Source organism: Ictalurus punctatus, chromosome 14 (genome assembly GCF_001660625.3).
Source record: "Ictalurus punctatus breed USDA103 chromosome 14, Coco_2.0, whole genome shotgun sequence".
NCBI classification, from domain to species: Eukaryota; Metazoa; Chordata; class Actinopteri; order Siluriformes; family Ictaluridae; genus Ictalurus; species Ictalurus punctatus.
In genome coordinates this window covers 26,704,604-26,727,738 of record NC_030429.2, presented here as the reverse complement: position 1 = coordinate 26,727,738, position 23,135 = coordinate 26,704,604, and the positions used below count along the sequence as shown (strand labels likewise).

The 23,135-nt window shown below is 39.3% G+C and overlaps 1 protein-coding gene across 7 annotated transcripts in view; it reads left to right on the top strand.

Annotated features, from left to right (window-relative positions):
* LOC108261627 (protein NYNRIN) overlaps window positions 1–23,135 on the top strand; it is a 64,257-nt gene that overhangs the window by 33,304 nt on the left and 7,818 nt on the right. Inside the window, exons 7-13 of one of the 7 annotated variants that reach the window (XM_053685812.1) lie at window positions 8,982–9,332; window positions 10,791–11,126; window positions 11,870–11,914; window positions 13,752–13,844; window positions 14,178–14,255; window positions 14,324–14,380; window positions 16,012–22,225. In XM_053685812.1, the coding sequence (XP_053541787.1) occupies window positions 8,982–9,332; window positions 10,791–11,126; window positions 11,870–11,914; window positions 13,752–13,844; window positions 14,178–14,255; window positions 14,324–14,380; window positions 16,012–16,073 (1,022 nt within the window). In that variant the 3' untranslated portion in view covers window positions 16,074–22,225. The other 6 variants (XM_053685814.1, XM_053685813.1, XM_053685823.1 and 3 more) reach the window with 6 other exon arrangements.

Genomic DNA, 23,135 nt, shown 5'->3' with positions numbered 1-23,135 from the left:
TGATTAGAGCAGTAGAGATTACTTTAGTAATTTTTAAATGATTTAATAGACCAACATTATTTAATCTCTGCAGCAATATTTCCTGATCCACTGTGTCGAGAGCCTTTTATAAATCAGCAGACAGGGAAGTGCAGAGGGTACCGTGACATTGTTTTAGGACTTTCAAAACAACGGTTGTGCTGATATGTTTATATGACCTTAGACTTCTTGCAGACTGATAACATGTTCACTGAAAAGGCTTTCTAAAAGGGACATAGGACAGGAGGCTTTGGGATTGGACTGTAATGATCTAATACAGTGGGATGTCCCTGATTTAATAAGAAATAAAATAAAATAAATAAATAAATAAGAAAGCTGATTTCCACATTTCTGGTATACGTTAAAAACTGAGCTCCTCATCTTGAATTGTTTTTTAATGGCTTTCTGCTTTATTAAAATCAGGGTATAGTAAATCACGATAAATATTCACCGTTTTAAGGCCTAGATCTGATGCATAAATTGAACATTTAATGATGGGTTTTGCAGTTGTGTGTTCCCAGTTGTCTGTGTCCAGTTTCCAGTATTATTGTCCTGTAAACAATATCTTCAATCCTCAGAAAAGGATGAAGGAACATGCCCACTTAGTCTAGCATTATTACAGCAAGCTGTGATAACAAATGCCATAAGTTCTGCAACACAACCAACCCACCCAGTAACCATTATCTATAGTATGATGTATATAGAATATATATATATAGATATAGATGTGTATATATATATATATATATATATATATATATATATATATATATATATATATATATATATATATATATATATATAGGATGTCCCAACTGTAACCTGTAACTGTAATTCCATTTCACATGATATTATTATTGATCAGCGCTTTTTCCAAGTGACTGCATGTGGGAGCTCAAGGCCGTTACTCCCCTTAACAATTCCTAGATCAGTAGTACACCTGGAAGCGTCTCCTTCGGGGGCTGTGGGCTCCCCTGCGGTGTACTCCTCTGTGGTCATAGACTCCCTTGCACGCTCCCAAGGCCGTCAGGACATGATTGGGGTCATCCTCCGCCCCATAAAAGCACAACAAATGTTCCTGGACGTTATCAAGTAGGGTCTGCAGTGGATCACTGATTGCTCACTACAGGACAACATCTTGAGATCTGAGTGTTCTTGGGACAAGCCTGACATTGAATGGACTTATGCTTTGCACCTGTACTATGGCTGGCAAACTACAACAAAGACTGTGTCTTACATGTGACTGAAAGGGTTGGGCGCTGCTGGGGGGGTCCCGGCTCAGGAGAGTGGGGCGCTTACAGGGCTGTAGTTTATGTATTGAAAACGTTGGATTTGGTGGCACAACGAGTGCCAGCACGGTGCGTGCCGCGGCTGAAGATGCTCTCTTAGTGCGGATCATTGGGAAAAATTGCTCTCTCACACATCGATCTTACGTTCATCACACCAGGCCATTTCTATTTTGAAAGAACAGGATATGGGGATATGGGGTTAGTCTAGGTACCACCCAAACTGAAATTCTTAAACCTGTTAGTGCGCCTAACACACCAACTGTAGTGTTGTAATGCCTAATTAATACTGTGCAGCCAGTCACTGAGAACACTCACGATTGCCTAGCCGAAATTCATATTTCCTCAAGCTTAAAAGTTTCGGGTCTGAAATTTCACAAACATTATGAACACCCTGATCTGCCCAATTGGCATAATTAAAAGCCATCACTACAGAGTGCAACCTGGTTAAGGGTAGAATTGTTAGGATTTAAATATATAGATAAACACTGACGTTTAGGCCCATGGATTGTGTCGTCTGTTTGGAGCTGTTGGAATGCAACGTGGTATTAGAAAAAACCGTTGGAGCGCCACTTATCGAGCAAATAGTTTAATTGAATTCTGATGGTACCTTATGCACTTTGCACTCAACGGTGGAGGATAACTTGAAGGTGATATTTGTGCTCAAAATTTTTTTCCTTGACCAGGGATAGGTCTGGCATACCCTGATTTGTGTTTGATGTAATTTGTGCTGATACTAAACGTATTTCGGTAGATGCTCTACCTCTTGCACTAATGACCTATCACATGCAGACTAACAGCAACATGTGTCTAACACCGCATGAAATGCTTACGGGTCGACCCGTGTCTGTGTCTGTTCCTCATGATGGACTGCCGCTGGAGTAATTTCAGATGAATCAAAAACATATATGAGACCACTAACTATTATGTATGAAGCTATCTATTGACAGGAAAAGAGCTGGGTGCATTGTTATGGGTGAGGCATTACCGCCTCAACGGGGGGGGGGGGGGGGGGGGGGGGTGTTCACCTGGAGTTGGGAGACCCGGAGCAGCGAGAGAATGCTGGCTACAAGGCAGCAGCGAACATGCGACCCCCGGAGGATGCTCCTCCAATGACGAGATGGTGGAGAACACGTGAAGGTCCGGTACGAAGCTGCTGTGTACGAAGCTGCTGTCAACGGGGGGTCTGCTAACTCTCAAGTCAGTGGCAGACAGGATGAGAAGATGTGAAGATCCATACCCTGGGTGTACGTGCTAGCCTAACCTCTCCCCATAGGGTGGCTCTCTACAGTACGTAAAGTGCTTGAGCTGAAGACAACCAGCACACAGAGAGATACTGCCACCAGAGACTGTCAAGTTGTATTGTTATAAAATGTTTGTGATATGACGCACTCAGGCACGAGAAGAGTATAATGGTGCTGTCGAGCACATAGTGCTGGCAGGGTGGGAATTTTTCCTCATAGGAGGTTTTTTCGCCCACCCCTGACTGTGCAGGATTGGGGTTGGTTTTTTGGGGGGAAGCAAGACTCTGCAGGTCCCGACAAATACAAAACTGTGGGCTGACAGGCCTAGTTGAGAAAGATAGGGACGTGTAGATCCACGTACTGTGCTGTAGTGGCCACTCATACTTTGACTAGCGACGTCAGTAGTAATAATGAATGATTAGGGGAACTCAGTTAATCACACGTATAATTGATGTAGGCAAACAGACGTATAATCAAGGTAGTTAGATTCGAGATAACATACATATATAGTTGAAAGTAGAAGTTAAGGGTTATGGCTAGGTACATTTACATGGGTCCGATAATACCTCATACCATTTTGCATGCGTACAACTTTCACAGATTAACTTTAAAAAAACAATTTATTGCTTCACCATTTATTCAACATTTGGAAACCTTGTACCTTTCTTTTAAGGTGTTCAATGTATTGATGGGATTGTTTATATTTCTTATAATATACTGACTTAAAGACAAAATGGAAACCAAATCAAATGATTATTAATATTTAAATAATAAATGGTTTAGTATTGATCAAAGTTGTACATAAATCAAACTTATTACATCCACATGTTTTTTTTTTCTTAGAGTTTCCATACTTTTGTAATTATATTAACAGGAACAATGTACACATTTAATGTACACATTTAAATTCAATGCTCCATTTTTTTCAGTGAACCTCGAAAAAGACTTAAATTAAGAAATAAGTTTATTGTTTTCTATTCTGAAAAAAGCACCATTTCTATTCAGAAAAGTGTCAATCATCACTCGGCATCTGCAACTTTCTCCTGAAAAGAGTTCTCTACAGTTGGGGGCGTTAGCAGAACATGTAGGGGTAGAAGGAAATGAAACTGTAGATGTACTGGCAAAAATATCGATAAAGCATGAAACAGATGATATACAAATACCATGAAGTAGAGCAGATTAACACCATTATAAAGGAAAGGAGAGAGGAAGAGATGATAATTACGAGTCTTAGAATATCACGCTGACTTAAATCTAACATTACACAGAACAGGAAAACACCCCACTGGACTCTGCACACACTGCAATACACGAGAGACAGAAAACACATTCTGTTAGACTGCAAAAGATATGAGGAGGAAAGAACTGAGCTAGAGATGCAGATTGGAAAACAAAACATGACACTAAAGAACTTGCTGGGAAAAACATCTGGGAAAATACACCCTAATAAATTATCCCTAATAAGTCAGAGACTTTAATAATTCAGTATGAATATGTAGTATATAATTATTTATTTATTTAGTAGTATTATTGTAATTATTGTTTTTTCCCCCTGCCAAGCTGCTGCCCACACTGCAGTCCAGTAGGTGACGGTAATGCACTTACTTGAAGAAGAAGTGGAAGAAAAAGTTAGCATTAATGCTAAAACCCCCCCCCAAAAAAACAACAAAAAAAAACTGAAGTCGTCCTACAGCCTGTCGCCGCTCTGTGATGAGCTGAGGTAGGAAAATATCCTTATTTTATCCACAATATGTTTTATATTGTCTTTAAAGTATTTAAGGATGTTTACTGGACGTGTTGGTGAGTATTTCTGATTGTGAATTGTAGAGTTTCGGAGTTTAGCGTCGTTCATAAAAGCGGAAGAGCCGCTGTGTGTTTTAGTGTACACAGGCCCCGCACCAGGGCGTGCCGAAGAGGGGCGTTTACAATACCGAAAGCGAGCGATGACGTAACGACAAGTATTCACAACTAGAGACACTTATTCTGTAAAAACTGCTTATTACATCGGAGCGCGCGCGTTAATTGAAGGTGTGGAGATTACTTGGTGAATTCCGTAAAGAGAGTCAGGTGTGATTACTGATTTTCTAAAAAGGTGACCGTTAGCGTCACTCGGGCATTTGAGCTTCCGTCATATTACAGCTGCAGCTTTTCATCTGGTCATTTTAAATGATCACTTAACTCTGTTCTTTTCAGTTTTCTTCTTATTACCAGTCAATTTAGACTGTTCCTTGTTAATAATTGTTCTTTGTTGTTCATTTATTAATGTTGATATTGTTGAATTTCTCTCAATGTCACGGGATTAAGAAAATGTGAAACGCAGAGCCCTTTTTTTCTGTTAAAAACCACAGATCAGATTTTAGTTTTTTTCAAGAAGCCAATTCCTCGCAGGATGGTTGTAATTTTTGGAGATCCCAGTGGAGCAGTGATGTGTGGATGTCTTACTGTACAGAGCGAACAGCAGGTGTCGCCATTTTGTAAAATAAGTTTGCTGGTGAAACACTACACCGGGTCAGTGACCCCAGGGGTCATTTTCTTTTGTTAGTGATTTTATTGGCCAGACCATCACAGTTCTATTAAATGTATATAGATATAACATTTCTAAGGAAAATACCACCTTAATGGAAGAGATTATTGATAATATACAGTACTGGAAAAATAAATACCCCAGTGCTCTTCTTATTTTGGGTGGGGATTTTAATATGGTATTAAATAGTGATTTGGATCGGTTTCCTTCTAGAGCTGCTTCTGTAAGTCCAGTTATGAATGCTTTTATGATGTGATTTAGTGTTGTGTAGTCTCTATACCTGTAGCAGCAAGGACCACTCTAAGCAGTCTCGAATAGATTATTGGCTTATTTCCCAAAGAGTAACGAACAGTTGTAACTCAGCATTCACACTACACCTCTTACAGACCACAGTGCTATCTCTCTTAAGGTTCGTCTTTCAGCATCCCTTGATTTCAGCACAACTCCTTCTTATTGGAAATTGAACAATTCTCTTCTCCTGTTTAAAGATGTTTAAAAGCATATTACATTATTGATTGAGCAGTATTGGAGGAGAGCTTCAGCATTAGATTCATATTGTTGCCAGCGGGAGCTGTTGAAGTTTGAAATCGGTAAATATCTTAGAAAATTTGGTAGTAACTTAGCTAAACTTGAAATAGCAGAAGAAAATAAGTTGGTGTTTAAAATCGCATTCTTCTAAATCCCCAGAGCTGCTTTCTGTAACTGATAAGCTTGAGTATGCTGAACTGCAAGGTAAATTAGATGAGCTGTACACAGGGCGCTTACATCAGATCTAGACAAAACTGGATAGAGGAGGGAGAATGCAACACAGCATATTTTTTCAGATTAGAAAAAAGTTGTTTAAGAACCTCATTAATTGAAACTTTAAATATTGATGGAACAGTGACCAGTAATCCTCAAGAAATTACATGTTTCTGTGCTAATTTTTACAGTAATCTTTACCATGGAAGTTATTCTGAAGAGGCAGCCTGTACTTTTCTGCAGTCTGTAAAACCTGCAAGACTATCTCAAGAAGTGACAGAAACCTCTGCGATAGTGAAATTACTTTATTAGAAGTTAATAACATAATATAAGATAATAGATGTACCTTGAGCTTTGACCCTGTTAGAATAAAAGCCCCAAAAAAGATTTAATGCGTGGTTGCAGAGAGACTTGACCTTGAGAGGTATTGCTTGCTAAGGCTGAGGTTATCTCCAGGTTTACATCGCTGCACTCTCTCTGTATCTGGACAATAAGATATGTAGGTCAGTTGATCAAATCCTCTTTATTTGGAAAAACAAAATGCATTATGTTAAGAAGTCTGCAATACTGAATACATGAGTATGGTGGGTTGAACTTTCTTGATTTCTCATCTCTGAACAACACTTTCAAAATTAATTGGATTAGACAGTTTATGCGTAATCCAAATTCAGTGTGGAATTTTATTCCTAATTACTTTTCCAAATTAGGCGCTCTCCCCTTCCTATCGATCTGCAGTTATAATATTGCTAGAATCCCTCACAACTTATCTAAGTTCCATCAGCAAGAGATACTTGTATGGTCATTAATCCTTAATCACAACTTTTCCCCTCATCAGTACTTTATTTGGAACAACCAAGATATTGTATATAAGAATAAATCTTGTTTTTCAGTAATTGGTTTGAGAAGAAAATTGTGGCTGTTTCCCAGTTATTTAACTCAGAAGGTCTTATTTACAATGAAGAATTTTTATGTAAATTTTATGTTTAATTTCCCGGTAACGCCCAAGGAATTTTCCATTATAATAGACACTATTCCTAAAGGAGTCGTTATGCTTCTAATGGAGTCTGTTACATCATCTAACACCTTTCCCATTTCTTTAGACCCATTTGAGTTCCCAGTAGGAAAACTGTGCTTTTGGTCACATCCTTCATCACGTAATTATGGAATTGGATCTCTTTCAAAAGGAGCTTGTAACAACTCCATATGTGGAGTCATATTGGAAGAATTTGGTTGACCATATTGATTGGAAAAAAGTATGGACTCTGCCTTTGAAATACATAATAACTAACAAGGATGGAGAAATTTCATTCAAATTATTACACAAATTTGACGTGGCTCAAGTTTTTTTTTTTTTTTTTAATAAAATGTTTAAGTTAGATATAGGTGCGTTGTTGTTTTTGTGTTGCCCCTAATGAAACCGTTCTTCAGATCTTCTGGGATTGTCCTCACACGCAGCTATTTTGGGTCGAATTTTCTAGGTTTATTAACTGCAATGTGCTTCCGGGCTTCTCTTTGTTTTTTTAAGGATGTACTGTTTGGCTCCTGTAATGTACAAAAAGCTCAATTTAAATGGTAAATAGCACACTTATATAGTGCTTTTATCCAAAGTGCTTTACACGGTCACATTCACCCATTCACACACACACACTCACACACCATGCAAGGCGCTAACATGCCATCGGGAGCAACTTGGGGTTCAGTGTCTTGCCCAAGGACACTTCGGCATTTGGAGTCACGTGGGCCAGGAATTGAACCACCAACCCTACGATTAGTGGACGACCCGCTCTACCACCTGATCCACAGCCGCCACAGTTTAATGAATACTTTCTTATTAATCTATTATCTAAATTTCATATTCACCGCAGTAAATTCACTCATCAAAATCCCTTATTCATTGTTTTTAGAAGAGAGGTCCAACTGTACATCCAAAATATTTCATCATCTAAGAATCTTAAAGCTCTTAAGACAATAAAGTTGTTTTATATATATATATATATATATATATATATATATATATATATATATATATATATATATATATATAAAGTTTTTTTTTTTTTAAGTCGAACTTTCAACATCGATATCTCAGTCGATCATGTTCATAATCGTGGGCAGTCAAAATCCTAATGGAGATCAATATTCGATTGTGCAGCCCTCACACACGCATCGTCACACACTAATTATTAGGATAAAACACACACATACGTTACACATACTGATGTTGACGTGCTGCTGACAGGTCAGCAAGGAGGGGGGTCGAGGGGGAGGGAATTTTAATTTTTTATATATATAATTTATTATTATTATTATTATTATTATTATTATTATTATTGTTTGTCTGTCTTATTATTTCAGGCACATTATATCATGCATATTAAAAGTTTTATAAACATTTTAGGCGTGTTTGAAGGATTTTTACGCAGCACCCTGCTCTCATCAGACGGAACCCCGGCTAGGAAACACTGGTTTAAACGGTGATCACTAGCTGCTTGTTTTGGGGTTTGATATCCTACAGGCCTACAGTGTTAAGTAGAATTATTATTATTCTTTTTTAAAAAAGATTATTATTATTATTATTATTATTATTATTATTGTTATTATTATTATGTTTACTTTAAACAGTTGTTTACTGTAGAGAAAATAGTTATTACTATTAACTGTGTTTTATTATTCATACTATAATTATATAAGATTAAACAAATTAACTATAAATGTGAAACTTAATCAGAACCTCAAATAGTTATTCATATCCAGTTACAATCGTGTGTGTGCGCATATATATATATATAATGAGAGAGAGAGGATATGACTTTATCTGTCCTATTGGAATCTGAAATTAAATATTACAGTATATTGTATAAGTAATATAGCATAAATAAATAAAAAGAGAAATGATTGATATAAACCAATAAGCACTCTGTTACCTTTTGATATTCAAATATATTTCTTTTTTCACACCTTCCTTTCCTTGTTTTAGAAAATGTTCACACGCTCCTCCAGACACTATCGGGGCATCATGACCTCCTGTTATTCCATCTGCATCGTCTTGGGTACCGTGTGTGTGAGTAAGTAACTTTTTGTTATAAAATAGATGAAATAAAGCTCTTAACATAAGATCATTGTCTAAAAGGTGAGAAAGTAATCTAGATTTTAATTTTCCCATCTCAGACCCCCTCTCTGCAGTATCTGAGTTCACTGTATCTGGACATGTGGGGTCTACAGCTGTCCTGCCGTGTAAACTGCAGACTGAAGTCAATGGACCACCGTATATTAAGTGGAGCATCGAATCTGTGACTGTGTTTGAGAGAGTCGGTGAGGAGACCTATCAGGGTGAGGGATATGAGGGGCGTGTGGACGTTCCTGAGGAAGAGCTGCGTAAGGGGAACTGTTCCTTGGTGTTGCGCAATCTGACACCTACTGATGCAGCTCTCTACTGGAGCGCCAAGATAGTGAGTCGCACCAAGGGATCTGTCGAGACAGAAACAGTAGAGATCAGCCGTGTTCATCTCTCAGTCGAAGGTAAGTGAGTGAGTCTCAGTAGATCACACACTGACCATCACACACATCAGAAATCAAAGCTGGACATGAGGGAGGATTGGAAAGGCACTAAGCTTACTGTATAACAAAAGCGGTTCATATGGGGCAATTTAATGATCTCAGTGTTTTAACTACTAGTTGAGGACTTCTGCACTGAACAGCTAATTACAAAGCTCTTTATGTGTGTGTGTTAGATTGAGCCAGGAGAACACACAACACCTGTCCATCTTTTTTGTTTCATCACACACTTGTAGAAGCATCACAACTTTACATCTAAATCATTTTCATTACACGAATGTGCAGTAGATTTTTAAATCAGAACGTCTTTACCCCAGACAGCAGGAACAGTGGAGCTGAAATCATTCTCTTGGTTATTTGTACAATGTATTACCTATGAAATACTATTTAAGTGATATTCATTGTCAGAATATTCAGTTGACATTCTTCTAAAATATTTGATCATTTATTGTAATCACATATTATAGTGTTACTAATATGAAAGCTTTTATTTTAGTGGAGAGGGTAAGTTAATAAGGCATGTTAAAACAGTACTGGAGTTAAAGGTAAGACTGAGAATGTAAACACTGAGCTACATTAGTAGTGACCTGACCTACATGTGTCCCTGATCTACAGGTACAAAGTAAAAAAAAAAAAAACAATAAAAATTAACAGAAGAAAAAATGTCCCCTGAACTCACCTGGTTCAAGTTCAAGCGGGAGAAAACATCCGAAATGGTTTCAAACCATACTGTTTATTTCTCACAAACAGCCTCTCAATGGAAAATAGAAACAATAAAAACTGGCTAAAACATACTTTCTAACCGCTCAACAGCTCCTCAAATTCACTTGCAACCATGAGAGAAAATGTCTTCCCCTGACTCTGCAACAGCTGACCTGTGTGGAGGCGTGGTCAGGACAAAAACTTAATCATTTTAATCCATTTAACTTAAAATTATTCACACTTTGAAATATGTCTACAAATGAGTAGAATCTACTTAAATTTTTAGAAATGCACTCAAACTTAAATAATTTAAGTATGTTGTAATTAAATTAAGTAGATATGAATCTGGGCTAACAGTGCAGGAGAACACACAGCACCCGTCCATCTTTTTTGTTTCATCACACACTTGTAGAAGCATCACAACTTTACATCTAAATCATTTTCATTACACGAATGTGCAGTAGATTTTTAAATCAGAACTCAGACTGAAGTCAATGGAACACCGCATATTATCTGGCACATCGAAACTGAGACTGTTTGAGCGATGCGGCGTGGAGACCTATCAGGGTGAGGGATATGAGAAGCGTGTGGACGTTCCTGAGGAAGAGCTGCGTAAGAGGAACTGTTCCATGGTGTTGCAAAGTAAGGGTGAAAAGAAGAAAGAAAAGAAAGAAAGTAATCTAGATTTTAATTTTCCCATCTCACACCCCCTCTCTGCAGTACCTGAGTTCACTGTATCTGGACATGTGGGGTCTACAGCTGTCCTGCCGTGTGAACTGCAGACTGAAGTCACTGGAATACCGCATATTATCTGGGAGATCAAATCTGAGACTGTGTTTGAGCGACGCGGTGAGGAGACCAATCAGGGTGAGGGATATGAGGGGCGTGTGGACGTTCCTGAGGAAGAGCTGCTTAAGGGGAACTGCACCTTGGTGTTGCGCAATCTGACACCTACTGATGCAGCTGTCTACAGGAGCTACAAGGCAGTGAGTGGCACCAAGGGATCTGTCGAGACAAAAACAGTAGAGATCAGCCGTGTTAATCTCTCAGTCGAAGGTAAGTGAGTGAGTCTCAGTAGATCACACACTGACCATTACACACATCAGAAATCAAAGCTGGACATGAGGGAGAATTGGAAAGGCACTAAGCTTACTGTATAACAAAAGCGGTTCATATGGGGCAGTTTAATGATCTCAGTGTTTTAACTACTAGTTGAGGACTTCTGCACTGAACAGCTAATTACAAAGCTCTTTATGTGTGTGTGTTAGATTGAGCCAGGAGAACACACAACACCTGTCCATCTTTTTTGTTTCATCACACACTTGTAGAAGCATCACAACTTTACATCTAAATCATTTTCATTACACGAATGAGCAGTAGATTTTTAAATCAGAACGTCTTTACCCCAGACAGCAGGAACAGTGGAGCTGAAATCATTCTCTTGGTTATTTGTACAATGTATTACCTATGAAATACTATTTAAGTGATATTCATTGTCACAATATTCAGTTGACATTATTCTAAAATATTTGATCATTTATTGTAATCACATATTATAGTGTTACTAACATGAAAGCTTTTATTTTAGTGGAGAGGGTGAGTTAATAAGGCATGTTAAAGCAGTACTGGAGTTAAAGGTAAGACTGAGAATGTAAACACTGAGCTACATTAGTAGTGACCTGACCTACATGTGTCCCTGATCTACAGGTACAAAGTAAAACACTTTAGCGTCATTGAGAAGAGTTCACACAGAAGAGCTGTGATTGTACCAAGATGATCAAATGTTTTTTCTCTTACAGAAAAACAGAAAGAAGAGCGTGAAGCTGAAAAGGAAGTTCCCAGAGGTGAGATATACTTGTGTATGTAATTATCTGTAAAGCAGATTTAATTTCTTATACAACCAGTAACATTCATTCCATTTATTTCAGTATGTTACGTTCACTGGACATTTTTACTCCCTAATGAATTCTGTCCTTCATTTTTTTGTTATTTTTGTTTTTAATTTTCTAACTAGGTGTCACGAATCGTGAACGGAGGCGGAAGCAATTGCGGTTAAGAGCTTTATTAAAGAGAGATATGCAGATAAATACAAATCGTAAAACAGAGACGTAATCAGAAACAGTCACCGGGTCGGGCGATCGTCAAACAGGCATAAACGGGGCGAGGCAGAAATCGAAGTCGCGGTCACTGGAAACGGGTTCAAAACAGGAAACATGAACTATGACTGGGAACTGGGAGCGGAAAACACCAGCGTGGTCTAAGAGAACTAATCTAACGTTAAACTAAATTAATCTATCGAGGTACGTAACGTTAACTATCTACAATCGAACTATAATACTCCGTGAAGTGTACTGGGAGGCGAGGGGTATATATCCCGAACATAATCAGTGTTAAGTGCTGACAGCTGAAAACAATGAAGACACACCCTCAAACAACAACCAATGACAGAACAGGGAGGAGACAGAACAGAAACAAAACAAACGCACGTGTCCACAGTAAACAATGTCACAGTTATCAACATTCGCTCCGGCTCTCCAAGCGCGCTGCAAGCTGCAGCTCTGTCTAAAGGGGAGAGCATGACACTTGGTTAATTATAATACATGGCCAAACTTATGTGGCCGGACCATTACACCCATATGTGGTTCTGACTTTAAATTAGTGTGGAGCTGCAGCATCCCAACCATTGAAGAGCAGCAGCAGAAAACCACGCCACTCACTTCAGACTGTAATGGAAGTTCGCATCAGTGCAGTTTTGAGTGTGTAATGGGAGTGTAATATTGTAGTAACATGCTTTCCGTATCCACAAATAACACAACACACCAGTTACTAGTAACTAGTACAGTAATGGTTAAAAGTTGGTATTTATTTCTAGTTCTTACTAAATATTAATTTATAATCATTATAATAATATTTATAGAAAAACTTTATATTAAAAATTTTCATTTTGGAAGCACTGGTGTAATAAGCAGATGTTTTGGCTGTAAGAGACTAAAATGGTGTAAAGTTTAAAAAGTCCACTATAATGTCTAATTGTTTGATATTACTCAACATTAAATGATATTCATATTATGATATTTTAACTGGAAAAGTTACATTTATGGGTAATTTTAATATGGTGATATGTCACTGCTACAGTTACTGATTATTATTGAGTACACATTAGAAAATTGATGTGTTGAAGTACAAACCAGTTTTACCATCCCATTACCTACTTATTACTTATTATTTAAAACAACAACAAAAAAATATGTTTAACCTTATAATCTTATAATTCTGGTATCACTGTAGCATTATTTACTCAAAACATGAAACACTGGGTTATTAACAATTAATACTTATATGAGAGCATCTGTAATAGCACTCTAGTTATTTCATGATAACAGATGTTAAGTGTTCATTTTGTTACAGTAGAGAAAAAATATTTTTGCTCATAAATAAAACATCAATATTTCATTATTGGAAAAATGGACAAAATGTGATGTGTAATGTTTAACTGTGTTGTGATTTCATAAATGTGATTATACAGTACATAAAGACATTTGTTGAATAAGTAATATAATTGTGATTATAGGTGGGGTGACTGTTAGGATAAACAACAGCTGTAGTAGTTTTTGCTCGACCTGTATTTTATAACACAATTGTTCATCTGATCTTTCTTTCCTTTATCCGGGGTTTGGACAGGAGTAAGAGTAGGAGTAGCTGGGACTATTGCAGTGATTGCAGTGATTGCAGTGATTGGTGCTGTGCTGTACTGGTGTAAAAGAAGAAGAAAGCGTGAGTAGCACCGTATGATTAGAGGAGGACGCTGTGTTTACCACAAAGCTGTTACATGGTGTTTAATTCTTTAGCAGAATTAAACCAGAGGGCTGCTACAGAAGCTAAATTAAACATAACTTTGTGTCACTTTGACAGTTTTTAAGGATGTTTAAATTTTTGTACAAGACTGGTGTGATTTATTCTTACAAAGAAATCCATGTAAATGTTTACAAGGAATAAAATGACAGCTTCTGCATTGCTTTCACATACAGATCATTTCCACAGTAAATTAACTAGACTTAACCCATTATTAAGATTCTGAAGTGAGTTCACTTAATTTTTTTTCTGCAGAAAACTGCAGAAACCCTGATCCTCCACAAACCTACTCGCTGCCTAATACACAAATAAATCCTGCAAACACAAGTCCAGGTGAGAATCATTGCTGTTTTAACCCTTGTAAATGTTCTTTAACCACTAAACTTAACTTTATGTTTCAGATGAAGATCCTAATGATCAAGGAGAAGATCTGCTGAACACATCACAGGACGATCATGGTGAGTATCAGACGGAAACACTAATCCACAAGATGTTATCTGAAAGTGCTTTTTAACCCAAACAGCATCATCCTCAATAACTATCTAATTCATCCTTGTTTTCTTATTAGCCCTAAACTTGAGGATGTATTTGTTTTCATTGCTATTTAACAAACATTATAATAAATGACACTGCAATTAGAAAAAGTTGTTCTGCACCTGATGACAGCTGTAAACTGTCTCCTTACTCACTTTATCTCTTGTCTTGATCTGGCCTTGTTACACCCCCTGAACCTACTTGTGTTCACTAACACAGAAACCTGATAATTACATGAATGTGACGAGACCCATGTTACTGAAGAGATTATTGACAGAATTGGTGTGGACCCTCTGAACAGTGTGTGGTCACATTCAGAGCTATAAAGAAGCATTTCCTGTGCTACTCTCTTTATGTGACTGCACTGCTAAAAGGGGTATCCTCAGCATCATGTGAAAGTCTTTACTTGACTTGTTCTTCTTTTCATTTAAGCTCTACTCATACTCACTATAAAGAATGGGAGATCATTTATTGGTGCCTTTTGACATTAGGTCTTTAAACAACACTTTATTCCCCCTAACAAACTCTCCACAGCGGTTACTAATGACATTTACAATGTTAGGCATGATGTTAACACGCACACCTGGTACTTATTTACATATTAGTGTAATTCCCAAAGCTTACACAGTCCCCTCCGAAAGTATTGAAGAGACAAATTCTTTTGTTTTTGCTTTACACAGAATAGCATTTAATTTTTAATTAGAATTGGTCTCTTTTGGTTTGAAATCATTTATCTATATATCTTTATATTTATCTGGATTTACAGAAATATATAAATTTTAACAAAAATATAATGAAAAAACCTTGAGATGAACCAGACTTAAAAGGGAACCCATCCTCATCTGGGTGACACCAGTGCAATCAAAAAGTGCAGTAGTGTAACCAGGAATTCATGAGCTTGTGAGAAACTTATGAACATCATCAGAGTTATTTCTGAATTCATTATCGTTTTAAATTTAAGTGTATTGTATCAAACTGAAGATATTACCTGTTCAGTGATGGAGACTTGAGTGTAAACTGTTGTTAGCAATTGCAGTCCTAAGGCTATCCAAGCAAGAACATCCACAACCATCTTCATGGTTTTTAAGTGGTACCATCCTCAGTAATCTCACGGTGATCTTTAGACTGTTCATGAGGTTCCATCCTCAGCATCAGTGAGTGATTTTCAGGTGATAAGAACTCCAAACAGAAGAACAGAACACTGGCTGCATTCGCTGCGTGCATTAGAATGTAATTATTAACATGTAAACTTTGCCAGTCCTAATAAAATTATAATAAACCTTTAATGCATCTTATCGCTCTGCATCACATCACTTCTCCAGAGATTTACATTAAGTACAACATATTGTAATGATTCACTGTCTGCTTTTAAACGTGTCTCCTATATTATTTTACATCCGATTCAAATATACAGTGAATCATCTTGAGGGGAAAAAAGAAACACCTTCCTTCACTGATGGGTTTAATCCTGATCAATTAAAGACACATTCGAGTGGTGTAGAATGTATTCAGTAAAATAACATGGAATTTATAGTTGTGCATCCTTTTGTTTCAGGTTCTGTGGTTTTGGAGGAGGGTGCTGTCCGATACAATCCAGTCAGGACAGATCCTGAGTAATGCAACTTCCAGCAGAACAGTTGGTAATAACACTAACCCTAGGTTTCCTCTCACCTCCCAAACACATGCCATTAGGGGGACTGGCTGTGCTACATCGACCCTACGTGTGAATAAGTGTGTGAATTGTACCCTGTGAAGGACCGGTATCCCACCGATGGTTCAGTTCAATTCAATTTGTATAGCGCTTTTTACAATAGACACTGTCTCAAAGCAGCTTTACAGAAATATCATCACGGTGTACAGATATTAAAGGTGTGAATTTATCCCAACTGAGCAAGCCACTGAGTGTCGACGGTGGCAAGGAAAAACTCCCTAAGATGGTAAGAGGAAGAAACCTTGAGAGGAACCCGACTCAGAAGGGAACCCGTCCTCATCTGGGTAACAACAGATAGTGTGAAAAAGTTCATTATGGATTTATATGAAGTCTGTATGGCGTTAGGAGCAGCCGTAGTCCCAGCAGTCTGGAATTAGAGAAGATTTGAGCTCCATCCAGAGGCAGAAAGGATCTGGATCTCTAGTATCTCCATAAATTCGTGTGGGGCTCGGCGAAAGGAGAGAGGGAGAAAAAAGATAATTATGACTGCGAAGTAGTAGAACAGAATCTAGTCAGGGTAGGCTTGAGTAAACAAATACGTTTGAAGCTTAGACTTAAACACTGAGACTGTGTCTGAGTCCCGAACACTAATAGGAAGACTGTTCCATAACTGTGGGGCTCTATAAGAGAAAGCTCTTCCCCCTGCTGTACCCTTCACTATTCGAGGTACCGTCAAATCTTTTGATGCTATGTTTGGTTTAATCCAAGTTTCTGTTAAACACATTAAATTACATTCCTGATCAGTAATGATGTCGTTAACAATAAGAGCCTTAGACGCAAGAGATCTAATGTTTAATAGTCTTAGCTTCAGATCAAAAGTGCTGTCTGTGCATTCAGTATGATTTAATTTTCTGTTAATTAGGTTACAAAGATAGACTTTCCGAGGTTTTCTATATATTTGTATAGCTCGGGGAACAGACACAGTCTCTATAGTATGTATTACCGGTGCCGGATTTATAATTTAACATTGATTATACTGAATGTTGTTATTATTGGAAGATGTACTTACGGTAGGCAGTCACTTGGAGTGTAGCGCCTTGGAGATGTTGTCTGACAGCAGTTCTGCTCCAAGGCTGCTGGGGTGCAGGCCATCAGGACGAAACAACCTAGGACGCTCCCAGAACAGATTCCAGTTATTGACAAACACCAGATTCTGCTCATTACACCAAGAGACTAACCAATCATTTAATGCTAGAAGTCTACTGAACTTTTCTGCTCCACGTCTGTATGTGGGAAGAATTCCAGAGACGATGATCTTCGCGGTGGGTGATCTGCCTCGTACTGTCTCAATCAGGCTGGAGAAGTCCCTCTTCAGAACCTCCGTCTGCCGCAGCCTGGTGTCGTTCGTCCCCGCGTGCAGCACAACCGCTCCAATGCGCTCGTCCTTCTTCAGGATCCCGGATACCTGCGCAGCGACATCAAGGACACAAGCACCAGAAAAACAGTGTGTGCGCACCTTACCTTTAGGTGAGGCTACACGGACGTTCCGCACAATGGAGTCCCCGACGATCACAGCGTTGGGTCTGGTCTGACGGAGAGGGGCGAAGCAGTTCCTGGTTGGAATCTCGAACACCGGAGGTGGAGAGGGTCCAGCCCGCGCATTCCGCCGCTGGTTCACCCAAGGTCCGAGGTGTGTTGGTGCCGGCATGACGGAGACCACGGCTGGGAAAGTCCTAGGTGCACGGTCCCTGCACAGAGAAACACACGGCGTAGAGGGGCTGGGAGTGGAAATACCACACTGTGTGCTTACCTTGGATATGTGGGCAGAGGCACAAGATGTTTCCAGTGCAGTTTGTCGCTACAGCAGCTGGGCCTGCTTGTCGAGTAGGCTGCGGATCTGCTTCTCCACATCCTCCAGTTCCAGCCGCACCATGTGAAGCTCGAGCGAGTCCTCATCTTCACTCAAAACCGCAGAGACAGCAGACATATTTGTTTTTTAAACAGAACAGCGGTAAATGAGAAATGTGAAACGTAAACAAGGCTAGCGATAGGTGATGCTAGCGGGCTACGGGCTACAAGCTAGTCGCGGATGTTTGTAAAAAACAGATCAAATTTAGCGACAGCGCAACGTTACGATTGTTTTGTCTAAAGTAGTGTCAGTTATATTTGTATAATGTAAGGTATATAATTTTAAAGTATAGATGGTGGAGAACACGTGAAGGTCCGGTACGAAGCTGCTGTGTACGAAGCTGCTGTCAACGGTGGGGTCTGCTAACTCTCAAGTCAGTGGCAGACAGGATGAGAAGATGTGAAGATCCATACCCTGGGTGTACGTGCTAGCCTAACCACTCCCCAAAGGGTGGCTCTCTACAGTACGTAAAGTGCTTGAGCTGAAGAGAAACAGCATACAGAGAGATACTGCATACAGAGACTGTCAAGTTGTATTGTTATAAAATGTTGGGATGATATTAATATGTTAGGTTAGTGTACACCACAAATTTTTAGACTAAAAGAATTCCTTTCTCAATATCTTTCTGTTAAATGAAAATCAGGAAGGGATAAGAATGTATCTTCGCCAATTGGGTTTGTATTTTTAAAGTCAACAGACTAGAACTATTTTACAGGTTAACTATACATGAGAGTGGAAAACCCCTTTATGAGAGGTGTTATTCGTGTGATTAGAGCAGTAGAGATTAGAATGTTGCATCTGCCTTGGGGATGGATCATGAGCTAGGTTGCGTATATTATCCTGATTCCCAGGGCATGGTGGATCCAGGGTACAGTACCCTAACTAATGAACTGGCAAAAATATGCGAGAGCTCTCGCCTAAACTGGGTCCAAGCCTTACCACTGGCATTGATGAAGATGCGATCACAGACCAATCGTATAACGCACTTGACTCCTCATGAAATGCTTACTGGGCGCCCAATACCTATGGCGCACACCCAAGGTCCATACACAGGGCCGTCTGTGGCCCAATTGGAGGGCGAAATGCAGGATTATATGAAAATCCTCACCCAAATCCACAGACAGTTGTATTCACAGGTTAGAAAGGCAATGCACGGTGGGAACGAGGTACGGGAGGATGTACGTCAAGTGGCACCCGGGGATCAAGTATACATTCATACTTTCAAGAGGAAGAGCCCCCTGAAAGTTGTGGGAAGAGATCATTGGCATCACTTGAACCAATGCGTCCGTGCCGGAGCAGGTACGGGACAGCGAGGACCGGCAACCCCAGGCACTGCCAATACAGGGCAGATCACGGAGACGGAGGTGGTAACCGACAGCGACAGTGATTCGGATGCATCATCTATTGGTCCGGCCGACGGCACTCAAGCCTAGGCTAAGTGGCGGGCTGCGGAAATGCTAGATAGACCGGCCCAGTCTGATGCCCAGTCGCTGCAGGTCCTTGAAGCACAGTTAAGCGTGCCTCCTGAGCTTCAGTCTCCGCAGGGATCTTTACACACTCCCCTCCCACCGGTTCCGGAGAGCACTGGTGTAGCCGAGTAGTTAGGGGTTAGGGTACCTTTTACCACAGGGCTAATAGCATACCTTTAGCATACCTGTTCTTTTTCTATGACCCGATGGTGATGTTCAGAAGGACTAATCATACTTTCATTGTATAATGTACTAATCATAACCCTGACTGCAGTTCCATATATAGATTGTGACTGGTCAAAAGCATGCGTGCTCCAAAGCATTCTTATAATGTTAGTTTGAATTCTGTGTGATTCCCTGTCTGTAAACTGAATGAAAGTGTTTTAAGTTCCATGATGACGTTTTGTGTAAAACACCGAGCACGCGGGAGACGGAGAGAGCGCGTGCGAGAGATTTCTTTTTCTTCCCCTTTTTCCAATCCTTTAGTTCTCTCACACTCTACATTAAAGTCAAGGTGATTCAATATATATATATGAGCGTAAGCATATTCCTGTAAAAATTAAAATCAATCAGTATTTTTCTGATGTATTGTGTTTTGTGCCACATAGTTTCTTCTGCTGTTTCTTCTATCGACATCTTTGCCTGTCTAATGATAAAATTGATCAGCTGACATGTGAATCTGTTTTGAGTGATGTACTTAGCAAATTAATAAAAAAAACCCTGAAAAGTGAAACAGACTCGAGGTTACATTCTATGGCTGAGGTCACATCCTCCCTGTTGAGATAATGTTGAGCCTAAACATTTGGTTTTTAGAGAGCGCTGTACCTTCATGAACTGACTCGCTAACAAGAGCTGGAGTAACCATAACTACTTCATGTATCTGTGATTCCTATACGCGTACGTGTCTATACATTGTTAAGCAGTGTAAGTGTGAATTCTTCTGGCGTGTGGTATTCATGTTGCATAATGATGAATAATTTCTGCATGTTTTCTCTGTGTATATGTCCAGTGATGAGTAATTAGTAAGATCAGATGGCAGTAGTAGTCTGCACATTCTGAACTCTCTGTAAGGTGTTGTACGCCTGTAACAGATGTGATATCTGAGTTCGTAACATTAGAATCAGGTGATGATTACTTAATGTGGAATTCGGGTTTTGCAGGGAGTACGAGTTTCCTCACCCTTGTGTAGGCATTTTTATTACTTTCTTTTTGTTGCTCTATATTGTTCCTTTTCCACACAAGCTCAGCCTAAAGAGGTCGTCTTTTACGGTATACCATATGGCCATGCGATTGAAAGAACCTCCACACCTGAGTGTGTTTCCTAGATGGGAATCAGCCGTGATCGATCTATTTGCATAATTTCATTCAGCTGTTTCTCAGTAGCAATGGAATAAAATACAGGGGATATATACAGTATCTCACTAAAGTGAGTACACCCCTCACATTGTTGTAAATATTTGATGATATCTTTTCATGTGATGACACTGAAGAAATGACACTGTGCTACAGTGTAAAGTAGTGAGTGTACAGCTTGTGTAACAGTGTAAATTTGCTGTCCCCTCAAAATAACTCAACACACAGCCATTAATGTCTAAACCGCTGGCAACAAAAGTGAGTACACCCCTAAGTGAAAATGTCCAAATTGCGCCCAAAGTGTCAATATTTTGTGTGGCCACCATTATTTTCCATACTGTATGTGTTTCAATTCACAATATGAACATCTGCTCAGTTTGACTTTAGCCTGTAAGTTATGTTGAGAACATGATGCTATCTGTTCTAACGTACAGTGTGAAAGCATGTGTAAATCTGGCAGTAAAAATCCATCGTGTTGGTCTCGGGTGAACTTGTGTGTCAGAGAAGTTCAAGCGTTTTAGATTTGTGTTACCTGTGTGCATTTGGTGTCAAAGCATCGAGAAATGTGTTAATTGTATAGACTCTATAGGTAGGTGTTGTGCTACCTGTGTTAAGAGTTGAGGAAAATTGTTAAAAGTATTGAAAAAATTGTCATAGCAGTCGTAAAAAAAAACGTAATGCGCTGGTTCTAATACGTTATCGTTTCTCTAGAAACGGCTCACTCACAGGGACTTGTACAGCGGAAGCTCCACATAAACGAATTAAAAAACGTGTGTAATCGTTGATGTGGTGCAGTTTTCTGTAAGGAGATGTTTATGTAACACGTATGGAAGGAGTCTCCAGTGTCAGCGCTGTGTAACAGTCAGAGGTGAAGCTGTAACTAAGTTTTCCCACATCTTCAGGACAGAGGAGTTTACGCTTCTTTGCAGAGAAGTGTTAAGGTGGATATGAGATTATAATCAGGTCTGATATTAAAGCCGCGTGGTGTTGTAATCATCCTCCTGCTCACATTAAACTCACTGTGAAATGGTGGAGTCAGGAGATGGGCTCAGTGTGAGAACAACAAAGTCCCACATTCACAATATTAATTCAACACACACACACGCATATGCACACACACACACACACACACACTCAAACAATGCAGGCTTTCTCTGGAGCTCAGATTTCCAGCAGCTGAGGAGAATTTGCACAGATTCAGTGGTGAAAGAGAGATTCTCAGGAGCAAAACAGTAGAGCATCAGGAGAGAAGGATCAACAGAGTAGTAACGATAAGTTAAAGAAGAGAAGAGTTCTCCCGAAGGTTGAAGAGACGGCGTTAAGGTCATCATGTCCAGCTCCACAGCACTGCTCTCCTTCGTCCTTCTGAGTCTTCTGCCTTCCACAGGTACGACCTCCACACCACTCTGCCCCATCAGCACTACATCACCATGCGTACCTTTCATTTAGGCCTGTGATGAAACGATTTGACAAGGCACATGTGAAGAGCGGTAACGGGTGTAAGGAACGTGAACACGGTGGATTGTTTACTCCATCATGCTAAGTGTAGACAGACCAAACACACATCAAATCCAAGCCACAGCACAAACTGTCCAATCTACGTACAAATGACATAAAAGGCATCACGGGAACTTTAAGTTTAGTGTTTTATGGTTCTGCGCTTTCTTGGTGTTCCACATGGCAGTAGATCATTAGATCGTGTGTGTGTGTGTGTGTGTGTGTGTGTGTGTGTGTGTAAAATAGCTTGCCCCACATCATTCCTATATTGACGTCATCAATGAGACCTCATGATATAAAGCATTACTCAATAGTTTTATTGTTGAGTTATTGATTATATGTTAGCTTTCAGACTCTTGTCTTATATCAGCACCATTCATTATTTCTGGAGTGTTCTTTGCGGAGAATCACATTATTCGGCACCAGGCTGGAAGTCAGATCACGTTCATACATGGTGCATTTACACATAAGCTGACATGAAGTGAATCTCTGTGCATCAAATCCATAAAAAACATCCTAAAAATGTTGATCTGCAGTCAGTTAAACCCACCAACGCCCATCCTATAGGGAAAACGAACCATGTGACCGATTTCACGCCCTTCTTTTATAAGCAGCTGTAAAATCTGGCAGTTCGACAGTTCATGTGCATAACAAGGCGACATAGCTTACTGGAGAAAGAAGTCCAGAAAACTAATTTCACAGTGGTTTCTGTCCCAGTCATCTGATTATCAGGATCTTTTTCCAACAACAACAACAACAACAACAACAACAACAACAACAAAAACAGTACATGCATTACT